Source organism: Apteryx rowi, unplaced genomic scaffold, assembly GCF_003343035.1.
Source record: "Apteryx rowi isolate R43461 unplaced genomic scaffold, aptRow1 scaffold_20, whole genome shotgun sequence".
NCBI lineage: Eukaryota > Metazoa > Chordata > Aves > Apterygiformes > Apterygidae > Apteryx > Apteryx rowi.
Window position 1 is genome coordinate 976,570 of NW_020448308.1, and position 18,175 is coordinate 994,744.

General features: G+C 42.2%; 1 protein-coding gene across 1 annotated transcript in view; it reads right to left on the reverse strand.

Annotated features, from left to right (window-relative positions):
- Positions 1 to 1,165: 1,165 nt before the first annotated feature.
- Positions 1,166 to 18,175, reverse strand: part of CUX1 (cut like homeobox 1) — a gene marked incomplete at its 5' end in the record, with an annotated part of 245,024 nt that continues 228,014 nt past the window's right edge. Inside the window, 4 exons of the mRNA XM_026063632.1 lie at positions 1,166 to 2,012; positions 7,478 to 7,742; positions 12,508 to 12,696; positions 17,148 to 17,450. Coding sequence (XP_025919417.1) covers positions 1,295 to 2,012; positions 7,478 to 7,742; positions 12,508 to 12,696; positions 17,148 to 17,450 — 1,475 coding nt within the window. The remainder of the gene's footprint in view (positions 2,013 to 7,477; positions 7,743 to 12,507; positions 12,697 to 17,147; positions 17,451 to 18,175) is intronic.

An 18,175-nucleotide genomic window follows, 5' to 3' on the forward strand; every position in this document is an offset into this window, starting at 1 on the left:
TACGTCTTGGTAAGAGCCCATCTGGTCACTGCCATGTACTCTTTTTTCCACACAGAAATAAGCTTCCCACAACTAAAACGTATTTAAAATCAGTGCTTGTGGTGGGAAGAGAGTCAGTAAATGGCCACCCACAGCAGGAAAAATTCTCTACCTGCGGCAGCTCCAGTCCCCTCTTAGTGGTGTGTGACAGCAAATGGACACCTGAACTATACTTAAATTGACTCCAGGTAAGTTCGACACTTCGGGTTACAGAATACGTCCCCGAAGCAGCAGGCTGAAATGTTACTGGCCAACGTTTTTTTGAGCTATCTGTCTTTAACGAAAGGAAATTCGGTACACGGCAAACCGAGTGAAATGATCAAGTACAGGCTGTTCTAAGTTGTCTCCTAAACCTCCCAGATATGAGGTCTGATCAGCGTGCTCTGTGGTTAGAGGTTAAAAAGCAGATTATAAAATACCTAGATTCAGATTTTTTTTTTTGTCCTGATTTGGCCTAAAATGGAGTGTATTAAACAAATTCTGGTCTGCAAAAGACCAGAATCAGTTAAAGCTATGAAACAATGTGCACTACGTGTCAATATTCTATTTCACTTACAAGAAAACACTAAGTCAGCTACCACAAATTAAGATATTTTCCTGATGTGACTTTTTTTTTTGTTTTGTTAAAAAATATGTGGAGTAAATGTGTTTTTTTTTCTTTTTAATTCAAAGTTTCAAACAACAAGATTCTTTTCTTTTCTTGAAAATATGTAGGAATCCAAACTAGTGTGTTTAGAGTCGGTTGACTGTGCAATCTCTTAGTGGCAACTGAACAGCTACAAAAAACTTTCTTTTTTTTTTCTTTTTTTTTTGAAAAATCTCCCCTTTTTTCCTGGTTTAAGAAGATAATAGTGTATTATCGCTCTGTAGCCATTAGATGGCAGATAAAAAGCCCCCTTTTAATATGTGGGTTCGATTTTTTTTTTTTTTTACGTTTTTGTTTTTTTAAAGCCCACACCAAAGAGGAGGGCACAAGGCAAAGCTGTATGAGTTATTCCAGAAACTGTGGAAATCACTTAGGGCAATAATAAAAACACTTCAGGGTACAAAAAAGCTTGACTACACATTTCAGTTTTCTTCCTCGAAAACACAAACATAAATTGGGCTTAACGCTCCTTTTTTTTGTTTTCTATATGCACCTTGGCCTATGGCGTTTTTGCCCTGTGGCCCGCAGGGCGGTAAGTGCGCAACACAATAAAACCAGTAGAGGTCCAGTTTAACTTGCCCAGCTCTCTAGAGTTGGGTGAGTTTAATCTCAAAACTCCCACTCGACGGCCTCTTCTCGACTAGCGGCCTTCTCCAAGCGGTGGATTATGTTGTTCAAGTTTGCGGCTTTCTTTTTCCTCAAGGAGTTGTCTCGCGTGTTCTTGGAGCTCGCCGCCTCCGAGAAGCTGAACAAGCTCTGAATCGAGTTGGCTTTCTGCAAGCCTGCGGCCACCGTCGAGCTCGTACTTGGCACACTGGGAATTTTCTCCGAACTTTCTTTCGGCTTGTAGGAGCTCTCCCCTGTAAGGACTGAGGTGGAGGCAGCTGAGGTAGAGGCATCCCCTTCCGTAGCAGAGTTTGGCAGTGTCTCCAGACTTTCTCCTGAACGCTGAGATCCTGGTGGAGAGCTTTGCCGCGGCGCTTTGAGCCTGCCCTCGTCATCAGTATCCTCCAGGCTCTCCATTCCCAAGTGGAATGACTCGCTTTTCTCTGAAGACCTGGCGCCCTGCAGTGCCTCTTCCCCCGCTTCGAAAGCCGACTCTGCTGGCCCTCCCTGAGACTTTGTGGTTGCATTGCTGTACTCATCCGCCTCCGGGCCACTCGGCTTCCCTTCAGGTGGGCCTTCGGCGTCCACGCCGTCACAGCTGTCCCCCTCCGAGCTGTGCGCCGCCCTGTTGCTTCTAGCCGAAGGAGAATCGCTCGCCCCAGCCTGGCTCTGGCTTCCCGCTTGGATTTCTTCGATGAACAGCTCTCGACGGATGCGAGATCTAGGAGACACAGGAAAGGAAGGGTAAGTCTGCTGTTGGCTGCTTGCACTGCAGTACCAACAAGGAAAACTAAAAAACACCCTTTCATACTAAGCCGGTTTTCCTTGGCTGCGGGACAGATGTGCCAAACTGGGTCGGTGGAAGTGTTCACACATTCAAATTCAAAGGACCGGCTAAAGAGGCATTTGAGAGAACGTAAAGCATCGTCAAGATGCCCTTAATTTCATTTTCCCTGGCCACGCACACATGCTTTTAAGTCTCTTGTGCTAGAAAGGACCCAGTCTGCAAAATCTAGCTCCATGTAGGAACTCTTCCGCAGGGCAGTACCGAGGAAGGGTGTTTGTTTCAGGGATTTTGAGCAGAATACCATCTTTAGTAATGACTGCAAATATTCACTATACAGCAACACTTAATTTTGAGATTAATCCAGCTGAATTCAACCCATACTTTGCGTATTTATTGTTAATCTGACTTCCTATGATTGTCTATTCTAATAACCACTGCTGACATTAGGCTATAAAGCAAATACATAACCTTTACCCAGATAACTAAATTGTACTAAAATGATTGGTGGAAAGCAAGGAGAGATCATTTTTCCTTTTTTACACTTTTAAATTTAAGTAACATGCATACTTCTGTGCTGAACGTCAACAGCCCTGGACATGGTTTAAGGGACAGAGATGACTCTGCCGTCTCCCATTCTCACTGAAACTTTGACACCAGGAACATGAAACTTTAGAAGACACTGTTCCACAGAAGGGATGATTTTAAAGTATGAATACATTTTTAGTAGATCCAGAGGAAAACAGCTTGTAAATGCAACAGAGCTCAGATCCCTGCTAAAAAGGAGCCATGGTTTGTCTAAACAAAAAACATACAAGGAAAAAAATCTGGAAAAAAAAAAAACCCAAGAAGAAACCAGGATGAGAACAAAGTCTATCATTCTGAATCTGCTTCAGGGAAGTGCAGCCTTTTGACAGCTTGTCAGTCTATGAGCTAGTCTGACTTCTGCCTTATTTTCTTATTTAAAAAATCGATTTCAGAACATTAATAGTGACACAGCAAGCAGTGCATTGCAAGGGAATTAATGCACTTCACGTGTGGTTAAAATTGCCCTGTGTTCCACCTTGCGCTTCCTATTACACGAAGCGTGTAATAATCCCCAAACAACATACTGCCTATGTCATTTAACTTGGGTTTTTCCTCCCCCTTCCTTCTCTGTTTAGCAGTTTCCACGGTCCTTACAAGCATAATTGAACAGTTCTTGAAAAAAATCTTAGGGTCTAGGTCAACTGTTTCTCTCTGCTGCTCTGTCCCTTTATGACTGCTGCACAGATGTTAATTTGCAACCAAGATGGAGCTTCAATAACCTATGGTCAGGAAAGACTCTATAGACACAGGAAGGGTTTAGCAAAAGTGTATCTTTGAGAATGAAGAAAACACTATTTGTTTTATTAAACACTGTTTTTTTTTTTTTTTTTTTTTTTTCACCTCTACAGTGTCTTCCAAATCGCAAATGAAACACTGTCCCAACACCAATGCCTGTAAGGAATTTTCATTTTCACCTAGACTTGCTGCAAAAGCTAGCACATGATGGAAAATTTCAAGATAAAAGCAGAACACCATCAGAATACTGTATTTGGAGCTAATGGTATTATTGACTTACTTCAAATTTAACAGAGTATTTCAGCAGTAATTGCTGACTCTGCACTTTTGAAGGATTTAGGGGGTCTGTGATTTTCCCTGGGAGAATATTATTCATCTAACAGAAGACCACAGGTGCTAACGTTAATTTTCTATTAACATTAATAGCATGCATTCTGCAACATCGATTATCAGGCTCTATTTATGTCTGTAATCTCCCGGCACGGACATTGATCCAGAACATACTGCTTTGGTAACATTCCCCAAGTCAGGAGAGGAAACGGGTAAGAGCATTGTGCTTGAATGGCTTTTAAAATACTGCATTTCCAGCCCATCAAATATCTGACCACTGCTCTACAGAAAACAAGTTTGATGGCCTGTGGAAATCCCTGGACTTCACACTGAACGCATTGCTCCTGGAATCTAATCTGTCTCCTGATTAACGTAGTAACTAAATCCCCAGAGCAAAGAAGACCTGGTGACAGTGGTTAGGGAATTCCAGGGAACGCACCTCTCGGTGGAAGGTGTTGACCACTACATCAACACGTCCTGAAGGCATTCATCAGTGCAACTCAAATATCAGAGTTCTCCAGGGGTATACGTTGGAGCTCACTGTAGAAGCCTTTAAACAACTCTGGCAACACATCTAAACAAGCAGAATGCTACAGTTCACTGAAAAATAAGTCCAGACTAGGAGCAATGAAATTCAGGATACAAGAGCACTGGACTATAATTCAAGAAAGCTGGGTTTAATTCCCAGTGCCACTACAGCGATACCTCCATGACTTTACCAAATCTCTGTGCCAGAGTTTCCATATCTGATGTGGGATAACAATTCCTTTCTCCTACTCTTTTATATAGACAAAGGAGCTTCATACTCGGATGGATCCTGTGAGTGCTTCACTAATGCAAAGAAGTGCAATTTAACGTATATTCTTGTTTTTATGTTCCCAGAACTCTGCAATCAGTGTAAATGCAAAGTAAAAGACTGGGTTGAGTTTGCAGACACTGCAAAATCCTTGATGCCTGTTTATATTCTGAAGTGAATTATTTCTTCTCCAGCTGAGGATTTTTTAAAGTTTCTTTTGCTATGTCGAATAAATGTTAGTGCACACTTCCCATATGGTAGATAAAAAGGTAGATTCTAATGCAGCAACCACCCTTGGAAAGTGAGGTTTAGGCTGAATTCCAAAGGAAAAGCATCACTGCAACAGGATTCCCAAGAGACAGCATCCAAAGAAACAGCACAGTTTTGGGGGCGGAGAAGAGGGAGGAAGGAGAAGGAAATGTCTTGATACGTACAGGCTCTGTATTAAGAAAGCAGATAGCATGGTAACAAACTACTACACACTTGAAATAAAGGCCTCAAGGGATTCTCTTTTGAAACTGGGCTCTTTCTAAGAAATAATCTCTCTCTGATATTTTAAGATTGCCTATATGTAGGAAGACAAACTTTTCCAAACCGGTACCCTGTCTCACGTGAAGTTACTTTGAAGAAAAAGTTATACTGAAGAATAACTAGCTCTGAGATGGGGAACTGCTCCTGTATGAAAACTCTTCAGCTTCAAAGAGAAATGGCTGAGGGAGAATATAACAGAAATAAAATTAAGTGTGGCCGGGAGAAGATGAACAGGGGAAAGACTATTCATGTCTTACAATACATGAACTGAAGAACACCCAAAGAAATTATCAGCCAGCAGGTTTAAAACAGCAAAGGAAAGAACTTTTTGACAAAGCACATAGCTGAGCTGGGGACCTCCTTGACACAGGATGTTGTGGAGGTCACAAATATAAATGGATTCAACAAGCAATTAGAAAAATTCAAGGAAGGAAAGCCATCATGGATTACTGAACACAATACGGATACAACATCTGGCTCAGAAAAGCCCTAAGCCAAAGACATTTGGAAGCTAAAAAGACATACTGACAAAAGCATCACCAAATGCACTAAAGCAGCACAGAGCAGACCTTTCCTTCAGCATCTACCATGGGCCACCATCAAAGATAGTATACTGGGCTACAGGAACACTGGGTCAGACCCTCTTCCCCTAATAGTACATGAACCTTGTATCTCTTTAGAGATGTCCTGCTAAGGATTTAAGAGTATTTCACGCATGAAAGCTATGAAAATTCATGCACTGCAGAAAAGAACAGTCACACGGTTTGAGTTTTCAGTGGTGGCAACCACTCAGAGCCACCCTGGGCTCCACCAGGCTGGAAACAGCTCTTGGAGGTCCTGCAGACTCAGCAGCACATCTGGGAGCAGGCCCAGATCCCTTAGTGCTATCAGGCCTGTGCTGCCCACCAGCTTATAGCACCTTGTTTCTACATTTTTTATTTTGTATACAACTGTCAGTAGCTAGTCTACATTAATGTATAGCTTGGTGTGGCTGAACACGCTGATCAATCATGACTTGTCACGCTTTCTCACAGCATGCCTAAACAGGGGAACTCATGGTAATGAGGAAGATGACACATGCCACCAGTGTTCCCTCATTCGGCTGCGTAAGTGAGAACAGCACATTTTGCTGTCAGGCCGAAGGGAACATATTTTCATAGGCATTCCTCCAACTTGTGCATAATTGCCGAGAAGTGGGAACTGCAAGAGAAGTCTGTATTTGGAGAAGTCTGAACAGTGAAAGAGACTGCTTCAGTAGCAAATCCAAGTCAGTGAAAACCAGTGTAAGTATGTTGCATTGGTTATAATTTACAAGTTTTCCATTGTTTAACATATTATTTTGCTCCTGTATGTAATACTTCTGAGATATCTCCTTAGACTGTGCCTCTTCTGCTTCAGTAACTCCCCTGTTAAAAGTTCAGAAAGGCTAAAGTGGAAAATACCCTTTTAAAATTAGCAGTTTTCTAAAAACAAACAAGCTTAACAATCAACTGTTATGGTAATTAGGAACATTACTGGCTCCAAGTGAAGGAGCAGAATGGTTTTAAACCTGGTATCTTAACTGTACCTGTTCAAAACTCATTAGCACAAATTTCTTGGAGAAAAGTCTGCTGAACTAATTAAGATACCCAATCCCAAGCACAGCCAAAAATATGTTTATTCAAATACTTCTAATTCTTACAAGCCATTCCAGCATTGTTTATTTTTATTGGTGTCTTGGTGCCAAACCTACTTCAACTGTGCAGATGTTGGGAAGGTTCCTTCTAATATGAGAAAGGAACTAAACAAACCGAAATCTTAATTTATTTCAGTATGACTCAATGGTTGAATCATGATAATGAAATAAATCTCTATTCACATCTGACTTCAGGGTTATCGGTTCTCTGTCCCTCGTGACTGTGCAGAACTTCTCAGAGATACAGCACATAGGTTTCCCTATTTTCAGAGCTCACTGGCCCAAGAGCTGAAAGAAAATCCTCTTCTTGTTCTCATGCCTGGAGAATGTATGATGAAAAGAGTGCAATTCTGATGCCATCCAGTAAAGGACGCTTCCAAACACCCCCCCCCCCCCAAAATGGCCCAGGCATAACATATTTTATACATACTGTATATGGGCATATATACATGTCTGCATATGCATGTAAGAAAGACCAGTCTTGCTTACTACAACAGGAATTCTGCTCAAAAGCACCACTTACACCAATATGTGAATATTTCTATTCCTCAGGGACGACTTAAAATTAGTCTGTAGCATCACTGTCAGTTAGACCTTCCCTGCTGGCAAAAGGGTTCATTTTGCACAACTGCGCAGCGTCGGCTGAAGCAGATACAGCCTGCTGAAGCAGAGCAGCACCCTGCCGCAGCAAATCAAACGAAAGCTTCACGAGCAGCGCTCGCGGGAGAGCTCGGGAGGGACGCGTACCTGTAATTGTGGAACCAGTTGATCACCGTGCTGGTTTTCAAGTTGAGCTGCGTCGCGAGTTCCTCAATGGTTTTTGGTGATGGGTATGGCTTTTGCTGGTAGGCTCGTTTCAGAGCTTCCTTCTCCTCCGGCGCCAGCACGACACGGGGTTTCTTCAGCTGGTGCTGCGGCTGCGGGCTGGCTCCCTGGCTGTAGTCTATGCCGGCCGACGAGGACTCGCAGGACTGACTGTCGCTGACGGAGCTGTGCCGTCGCTTCATGTAGGCTGCAAGAGAAGCGCGGCACATCAGCCCCAACCGAGCGCAGACACAAAATCGATGAACGCGGAATAAACGCAAAGGCGACAGGCTGTGAACGCCTGGGTGGACTATTCAGAGAGAACAGAACGAAACGGGCGCAATCAGAGATGAGAGGAAAGCGACGCGGGAAGGATACGAGAGACAGAAAAAGAAGAAAGAAGGGAAAGGGAAGAGGGTAAATTGACTGGAAACCTGTCAGTTTTCTGCTTTTTCAATGAATACGGGACACGAATAAAAGGGTTCGGTTAACACGACTTATTTCAAATTCCCTCTTTCACGAGGAGCGCGCTTCCACACAAGCACCTGATTAGGCCAGTTACATGTCGTTTCAACTTAAATGTTTTTGGTTCCTAAGACCTAAGGCCTCCCTCTGAACTGAAAACGCGGCTGCGGCGGCTGAAGGGAGCCGCAACCGCGGCCGACACACGATGGCGCTTGGAGCCCGCGCGATCCCGACGGCCGTCCGAGTAACCCGGCAGGCGGTCGTTGCTTTTTCCTTGCTACAGCGCTGACAGGTTATGAAAGAAAAACAGCCCACAGCATCTTCCTCCCCTGCGCAAGGCTCTTTTAAAAACGCATACGCTTTTAAGAAAGCCCTTGCTGCACTGATGCAGCTCGGCGAGGCTGACGGCAGAAGCCTGCGCCGCCGCCGACTCTCCTCCCCGCCGGGGCCTGAATTATCCTGCCAAATCCATCGAGAAAAAAGAGTCCCAGCAAATGGTGTCACTGACTTGATTTCTGCTGGGCCAAGGGAGGTGGGATTTACCACACCTGGTGGTATCACGCACCAGCATGGCTAATGAGGGGGCTGCAAACAGCAAATACAGATGAATCTTGCCAATAAAATATTTAATGGCCTGTTAAATACCTTCTAGATATTTAAGAGTTTAGGTATTCAAGAGCTGCAATTTGATAACCTCGCCTGTTATGTTCCAGATTACACCAGGCTGACATCAGTCAAGCAGGCACTACATCTCCAGCAGCCAGGAGCTCCGATCGGAGCCAGAGAGCAACATGGAGCACGTCACAAGGGCCAGCAATTGAATCCTTCATAAAACAAATTTCTCTCTCCCCGCAGCTCTGCTTTTAAGCTGAGGGTGCACAAAGAATAAAAATTCAATGCAATTAAACTAACTAAAATGTTGAAAACCCTTCTCACACCAGCCAACTTCCCCTGGCAGAGCTCCCAAGGGACTGTCTAGGTCTGCTGTCTCCAGTGGGTTTCATCATCCCATCCTCTCGGTCCAGTGCGACCTTTATGCTGTGTCATACTATCATGGAAGTGAATTTTGAACACACTCTGTAACCTTTGGGGGTATCTGCATGGCCCTCATTTTGTTTTTCTTGAATATGACAGATTACCTGTGGATTGCCTACTGTGTAAGATCACTGATATGGAACAGAATGCAAGTTGCTCATGATCCATCACTCTGCCACGATACAGTCCTACACATGTTTGAAATAACTATAAAAAAGGAAGTTGTTCTATATTTTTTTTCTAATAAATTATATTAAAAAGTCATCTATTTAAGTTGTTCCACAAGATGTAGGATTCAAAGTGATTACTGGTAAACACATTATTTCAAGGTGACCTTTTGGCCCTGTTTTTGCAGCATTCAAGGAACTGTTACAGCCTTCAACCACGGAATTAATCATTCTAGCAATATAATCTTAAATTTATACGAGGTCTTCAATCTCAAAGACTCCTTGGTGTTATTTCAAACTTGCACTGACGTTCCAACTATGCACACGGTACTCTCGTCTCCTTCAATAACACAACCACCAGGCCTGAAAGGCAGCATCTATCACTTCAGCAATGCACAGCAATTTAGAAGAGGACATGAGACAAAACAGACCATCGCATGGAAGATGGAAAAGGTGTTTAAGCTATCTTGAACTAGGGTTTCTGGAATTTGGTCAGGCGGCTGAGTTAACACCAGACACCCATGCATGCGGACGCTCAGAATCTCTGTCCTCCAGAGGATGGCATTTGTGGCAGCACAGAGCTCCCATCTTTAGACTCATACAAGCAGCTCAGGCCAAGCACCCGACAGCAGAGCATGGAAGCCTGCCCTGTGCAATAGCTCGGGAAAAATCTCCTGCCTGAGGCTTCCCTCTGCTTTTGTAACCTCACTCTGGGATCGCAAAAGGTGCAATGCCTTCTTTGGGTCTCTTGCATGTGAGTGCAACAAACTGAATAAATGTAAACGTCTCCCTAACCTAGGAGTAAAGATGTCCCACTGTTATGCCATAACCAATTATTTTTCTGGTTGAAAATATATTATCAGAACTTCCACTGGGCCAAAGGCACAATTCTGGCACTTGTCAATGTGCTAAGCTAGTGCCTAGGCTTTATGCTTTAATGGCATTTTCCAGAAACTTTGGATGATGTTCATAAAAAGCTCTTCCTTTTTAATTCTGATTTTAAACATATGTGTTGAACATAGACAACATAAGGAGATCATTCAGCACATTTTCAGTGACAGAGAGGCTCAAACAAGAATCCAAGTTGCAAACAGACTTGATTCTTGGAGCAGTTTTTTTTTGTCTGTGATTGGTCTCCACATCCCAGGAGACCTAAGAAAAAAAACAAATGTAACTTGGAGAAAGGTCTGGATCTGAGATCAACTTGTCAAGGTTAGCTCTATCCCCTGAGTTTTACTACTTTTCATTTCTTGCTGCTGCAGACCCAGCATCACCAAGTCCCTCCGGAAAGACTCCCCAGCATGTGTTCAGCTACAGATGATGCAGATGCCATTGCAGAATTAGTGGCTGCCCACTGAGGTAAAACAGAGCGCCTTTTAACATAATTTTTGTCTTATGCAGTATTGAACAAGATTATTAAAAAGTGAAATAATGGGGAAATAAAGGGAATTAAATTTTCTCCTGACAGCAGGCTTCAGTACTGTTCAGTGAGGAGTGTGATGTTACCAGCAGCGCACGCAGTGGGAGGTTGTGAGAAATAGGAATGAAGTCTTCCAAGGCAGGAAAGGTGGGGCAAAATGTCTCAGCCTAGCGAGTGTGAACCGCCGTCTTCCTCCGAAGAGGTTACTTAATGTATATTGCAAATTTTCAGAACCTTTTAAAATGGGCATTTATAGCATAAACTTCAGAGTGGAAGAAGAGCAAGAAAAAAAAAGATATATGCAGCTCACCTTTATCATAATTATCAATTTATTCCCTTAATAAAATGTGGCAGAGAAGTAATTGTTAATAATGTTTCACTGGTAACAGATACAGTTGCATTGTTCTTTAACTGACATTAGCTGAAGGGAAAGTTAAATTCTTAATGTGGCTCTAGAGCAATTTAAAAGGTTAAATCACAGAATCCTTACCTGCATGAAAGGATTCTGCAGAAAATACAGGGTTGAATTCACTTTAGAGTGCTCTGCTATGAGGACTGCACTCACACAGTTCAGGAGCTCAGTAGAGTCTCAAATGATTTATAGCCTTATCTCTATTCAGGTGCCATCTATACAGCATATGTATTGCACAGTATTTGATAAGAATCCAGCTTAGAAAATAGTTTTGGAAGGATATTGTCAGTACTACTTTTAAATTATCTTTATTTTATTTTCCTACATTATGGGGGATATTCTCTTAGAAGCTATAAAAATCCCGCTAGTTGACAATTTTATTTCTGCCGTATTTCTAATATGAAAAAAACCATCATGGCTCCCTTTGGTTTACAGTTGTAAGTGAGAAACCCAAGTGGATTTTACTCCCAGTGGAAGCTCGTACACAATTTGCAATAAGATCCTGCACTGCACTGTGTTGCACATATTTACTATAACAAGGATTTGAATTTCTTCTTGAAAGCTGTAAGACTGCTATTTTTCCCAGAAGCAACCTAACTACAGTTTTTAATATAATCACAAAATTCTTGGTCAAATGTGTTAATGCTTTCAGGACATCAGTCAACAGCAGTGCTTTCACCGCACACGATTAATACTGTCTGTACTAATATCATTAAGGAACAGCTCTTGAGAGATGTATATATCATTAATTAGTTAACTGCTGATAATGACAGCCTATGAGTCTCTCTGTTGCAGAATCACATGAACATACTAAAAACAGGGCTTTGAATAACCTGTTTTTTAGGGATGAATTTTAAATATAGAGTAGGCTAAAATCCTCAGGACACGCTCCCTAGTAAGATACCCAATAATAACACTCGTGACCTAACCTCTTTAGGCAAGCCTCTCTTAGCACAATCACCCTTCCCCAACCCTATAATGGCTACAAATTAAATTAAGCAAATGATTCTCAATACCCTTTTAAAAAGGCTGCATTTTTCCTTCCTCCTAGTGACCGTCAGTGCTGGATGGCAAGAAGCTCTCTCAGGAATCGGTGCACAGCAACTCCAGCCCAACATCTGTGACCAGCTGCAGCACTATTAACTAATAACCCAAAGCCAGCTCCCAAACTCACATTTCTCATTTGGTAAGGCAAGTTATCAGTGATACACCAGGGCCTCAGTAATTAATCTATAGGAGAATCTAGCCATGATTTCCTGACAGCTGGCGAATACTCAGGGTTTGGGTTTTTTTCAAGACAGATCTCCTGAAGCTAGCATCAAATCAGGCTATGAAAAAGCTGTCATGAAGCCCTTTTGCATAGCCTTCATAATATTGGATCAATGCTGCCTGTTTACTATTTATAGAGTATTTTAAAAGACATGGTCATTTTTGAACTACAGAAAACACGAGTCCGCACTCTGCTCCAGGTTACCTTTTTTCTCCATTCGTTTCATATCCATCAACTTCTCCACGTTGTTGGGATCATTGAGCCACAGCTGCATGCGGACAAAGGGTTCCCGTCCCTTCAAACTCAGCTTGTGCCAGGGCTTAGGGCGAGCCAGAAGGTCTGAGACAGAGCCTTGTGTTAGCCCTAGGATTGTCTCCCCAAACAAACGCTGACCTAATACGAAATTGAAAATCACATGTAATCATTCAGTTAAGAGACAAGACTAACAAAAAAACCCAGCAGAACATGACTATAAGATCATTCGCCAATTATTCTTACTTCAGAATTGCTTGAAAACCCCAAAGAAACATTTAGAAGAATAAAAACTCTCCCCCCACTAAAGGTGTAAATATTAAGCTTTAGTTTAATCCTTGGGATCTGACTGTGGCAAAGAGGGGAGCTCAACACCTTATGGGATCAGGACCTTACAGTGGAAACAGTGTGCAAAAAAAAAATTAAATTAATGAGATTAAAAATAAACCAAACTTTTAGCTAAGCAAGCAACTTCGGGGAGAGCAGTGAGGCTACTTAGTTCTTATGAGGGAAGGTACTGTAACAGCTTCAATGCAACCAGATAAGACAAACATCTTAAACAATCCGTGAATCAAAACCAACACAACATTCAGCAACAGTTCTATTAGTGTCCTCAAAGACACATGTAAATATTTTCTGTGTTGTTCTGTTATCACTGGCATTCTAACAGTGTTTTAGCAACTGCAGATAATCACATTTTACAATAGCAACTTTTTTTTTAAATAACCTCTACAGTACTTCTAGTTAAGAATACTATATCTTAGTTGTCTTTCAAAATGCTGTAGTCTAGTATGGTAGAAACTACACATGCTTTTCAATGTATATCATTTATGTGTGCATTAACAATTTTATGTAGTTAAGATCTTAACTTAATAAGGACTATGGAAAATGTCTGTGGAGTTTAAACCCAACCATGCAGCTGGTTCCCTAAAAACCTTCACTTTAATGTTCTTCCTAAGCTAAACCGCCCTGATATGTAACAGCTTTTGTTACAAGACTGAGCCTGAAGTCATCTGAGTCATAACCGGCGATTTCTGATAGAAGTGCAGCTATCATGTATTTTCAAGGTAACCCAAAGATCTTTCCATACCTACCAAGTTTAGGCCTCGGGGTCTTGTGTCTGTTCCTTAGCTTTTTGAATGCCCTCACTAACGTGCAAAGCAGAAGGCCCTTCTCCGCTTCCTACACGTGCCAGCAGCGTTAGCCAGTGGCACCACCTGGCTCCGGGGGCCGGTACAGATGTGCGGGGGCTTGTGCTGCTCCAGCTGTGCAGAGCATGCCCGCCCTCAAGCTCCCTCGCGAAAGCACCACGGCAAAGAGCTATTCCACAGACCTCTCCCTGGCATCTCACTTTGGGAAACTCCTCCTCCTTTTTAACTCTGGCCTTGTGGGTTTTTTCGCCTGCATGGGCGGAGGAAAGAGGAGGGGTGGTGGGACCAGTTTTAAGCTGCAGGGTTCCCCCCTCGGATGAAGGGGCCTGCTGAAATTTTGTACGAAGCAGCCGAGATTATGAGAGGTGGGGAGGGGAAGTGAAGACGGGGTTAACAAGAGAGTCCGCTAATAATCTCTAAAACTAACCCTGTGCTTGGTTCTTAGAGATGAAACAGAAACCTAAATTCACAATTTACTTAAGTTCCAAAGTAATACGTGATTTTCAACTAAATGGCTTAAATACAGACTTTTCTTTCAAACCCTCAATATCAGGAAAATCAGGGAAAAAAATTGTAATTCGGGGCCAATTTTGGATGATCAGTATTCCAAAGTTAACCTACTCCCTGCTTCTCTTTGTAAATCTGAATATGCTATTTAAAAAGAGCAGCAAGGCCTTATCCATTTAGCTTTAAAAGGGCCAGTTAGTTGCAAGTAAGTATTCGCACTAAGATAGCTACCTTAAAAATCTTTTTTCTTTTTCTTTTGTAAACAACTTGCCTTTAACATTTCCCACCGTTTTGAACCGGGGCCGAGCCCAGGGTGCTGAGGCTGCAATGTGAGGAGCATTTCTCAGTGGCCATGAGAGCTCCCATGGCCGCTGTGCTGTGCCCTTAGGGCCACCGCAACCGCCCGTGTGGCTCCACGGTAATTTGGAGCAGGGAACTGATCTAAGTCTCACTAATCTATCAAAAATACGGTGGTCCCTTTACACTCAGACCAACTCCCTGCTCTGGTTTATCGTGTGAACACACGAACAGGAACACCAGCAAGAATTAGCAATTCTGGGTCACAAATAAATGGCCCGGAGCAGGTACTAGCAATGCTGCTGAAGGAAATGAACTTCAAACTACAGCCTAAAAATTTTAAATCCAGAAGTGGAAGGAGGTATCATCATGTTCTGTAGGTACTATGGGCAAAGCTAAAGATGTTTGTGCCATTTATTCTATTCCAGGATACAGCAGGACAGGATCAAACACCTGAAAGACTCCCAAGCTGACAAGGAATGCATTAGAAGTCATTCTCAGGAGGGAGTAGGTGTATCACACTCCATCTTCACCAAAGAGCTATTAATAACTTGAATATTTTTAGGAACAGTTTTCATAAAGCTTCTTTTAATTCCCCTTATTTTTTGCCTAATATCCTTTGTGCATGTTCCCACTGATGTAGCTCCTAATGGACCAAACTTTCTGTAAATTATGCTAGCTTCATGGCTAGTCCTGGCCCATCCTGCAAAATCCCCCCAACACTGCAATTTTTCAAAAGCTCATTGCATTTTCCTCCCTATGCATTTAAATGACATGTTGTCCTGACATATATAAAACTATGACATTTGGGGCTAGCAATACTAAAAGGAATGGGAGGAGAGACACGCCAAATACATTCTGGTTTGCCAAGTCATCTTAAATAGTTTCACGCAATCGTGGTCTTTAGCGGCTGACAATATTTGAACAACCGAGCCGCTAAGACTTGGCCTAGGACAGGTTCACAAGGCCCTGTGGCCTAAGACAGAGAAACCTGAGCACCAAGTCAATCTGGTGCACTAGCACACTGAGGGCGCAAAAGGAGACATTGAAACTGGTTCCACACCTAATGCAGAGTTTGGGGCACATTTCCTGGCTCTTCTGCTGCTTTTTAGGCTTGTCAGCCACACTGTAGGAAAACAAAAATCATGGGAAATAAAAAAGACTAAGTAAAAATGGCATCAAAGCAAATGTAAACAAAAATACTTTTCAAACCTCTCTGGAACACCAGAGCAGGTACAGACTCAACAGCATTTTGCCCAAAAACTAGGGGCTTGAACCTGCTAACCCTTACCACGACTTGTGGCTTTATTTCTACATTGACTCCACTGAACAAGCAATTGCAGTCTGCCCACGCCAATGTGCATGAGCGGGTAATTCTGCTGGGTTCAGTGGAACACACTCTCATGGCAGGGTATGTCCAGAATCAGATCAGATCATTTTCTTTCTTTCTTTCTTTTTTTCCCCCAAATCATGCTAAATGAGAACTTGCCACCTCCCTTCCCTCCACCCCCAGTAATTTTTCCATTTTTTAAATCTAAGATAACACCACCTGTTATCTTGTGTCTAGCTGAGAAAGGGTCCCTTCTATTAAAATAAAGGACTCTTTACTTATACAGTTATAACATTCAGATGATATAGGTGGAATCCTTCTCACGTGAATATTATCAGTCTAAATGTAAGCTTATCATTTCGGCCCCCCCTCTAGTGAATGGAGAGAAACTGGCACCTCTGGAGAGTGATTCATCCAACCATCTCAGACATCTGCTTTGAACGTCTAAACGCAGATGAGATGAATCCCATGCTAAGCACCAGAAGCATGTATAGGTAGCACTGGAGCAGCCTTACTGCCTTCCAGCCAGAGATCTCAAAGAACTCTTAAGGGTTTCCCAACGCCTTGGCAGGGAAGGAAGTGTTAAGCAGACAAGAACTAGTAACTTACTCAGAGGCATTGTGGAAAGATTAAGTGTGCATTTCCCAAACCTCCTGTACTCAGATCAGGTTATCCCCTTTGCCTACTCCAAATATTGTCAGCTGTATCAACATTATACTTAACTTGGCACCCAAAAACTCATCTGCAGGCAAAAGTAGCCTTAGCTTTGTAGGTGTCTAAGCAAAATAACTAAATGACCCCATAGACTTACCTACAGGTTCATATAAACCTCGACCAGGTCTGGATTCACCTTCTAGCTCTACAGGCACACTATGCTTTTGCCTCTGATGCCCTTCCCTTTCCAACCATGCTGGGACTCCTTTACTTCACCTGTGCCTAAAATGCTGGGGCCCTGAATCTACAAGCAGTGGGGAATCGGCATTTCTCAAGAGGACACCTCACTGGCTTTGGGATTTTGGTCTTCTTTACAGCCTGCCAGACTGAATTTAGGGAGCTGGGAGCAGTATCTGGCTGGTGAGCCAGAAGCAAAGCTTAAGAAGAGCAAGGGTGTGATGACATTTTGTTATGAAGTAGAGTACTACAATCTGAAAGGATTTTTCTACTGGGTTACGAAAAATTCTTCTTAACAGTTTAAAGTTTAGGCCAGAGCCAAAACCAGGTATCCTTGTCTACGGAAACATAACTTAAAAATCAGAGCATGAATACTTCCTCTTTATTTCAACAAATATGAGAATAAAGCAATTTACCAAGATTGTTGTCCGTCAGCACTTCTTTGACCCTTTTTGTAATGCCATACGTATCCAATTCAGGTGACATAGCAACCAGTTCTTGAATGCTGAGGGCTGAGTGGCCAGACAGAGGCAAAGGTGTTGTAGATTGGGATTCGGAGGCAGGTGGCTCACTAGATTCTTGTGATTTGCCATCCTTACTTGTCTCTATAGCAGGACAGGGTTGCTGTACCAATTCGGTCAGGCTCTTCACCGATTCACTGGAGCTCATAGGAGATTCAGGAGCAGGACTGCAACTGGCAGAAGTCTTTGGAGTGCTTTCTGTAATTAAAAAAAAAAAGAAAAAAAAGACCTCACTTTAGCATAACTGTAATGTTTTGATTGCAGGATATTTAACTTTCCTTCTCATTTAAATTCTATCTACTTAAAGAAATGCCTAAGCATGCAAAATGCTACTTGTTATGACTTGGTTACTGAAAAGCTTCTTTTTAAAAAGAGAATTATTTTGCAATTTTATCTTGAGTCATCTCTGCTTTCTCATAAAGGCAAGATGTACAAAATATAAATAAAAAATAAAATTAGAAATAAATGAAGTGCAATACTTTGTAAGGTTGCAAGAAATTTCCTTGGTCAGGAAATCTCACGGTCTAGCTTTCCACAACATTTTCCTATTAGAATTCTCTTACATCTACTATTACAGACTAGTTTAAACATCTTCCTATGACCAATAAGAAACTCACTTAACCACTATGCTGTAGTGTCAGTGAAGGATTTTCTAGAAATGATACAGCTTATCTTGAGAATGTTGCTGATTTCATAGTCTGTTTCTTATCACTTGCATCACATTTTCACATATCTCCTCTTTGCCCAGAAATAACTTAATTATAAGATGTATTTTAATCTTGTTATGTTGTATCAAATAACATGCTAGAGAATCCAGCATAAAGATAGCTAGTGGATCAGGAGACACCAAAATTTGTTACGTAAGCACTTTGTTTGAAAGAAAGCTTTCTGAATCTGTTAATTTTTCAACAACAGTAACTTCC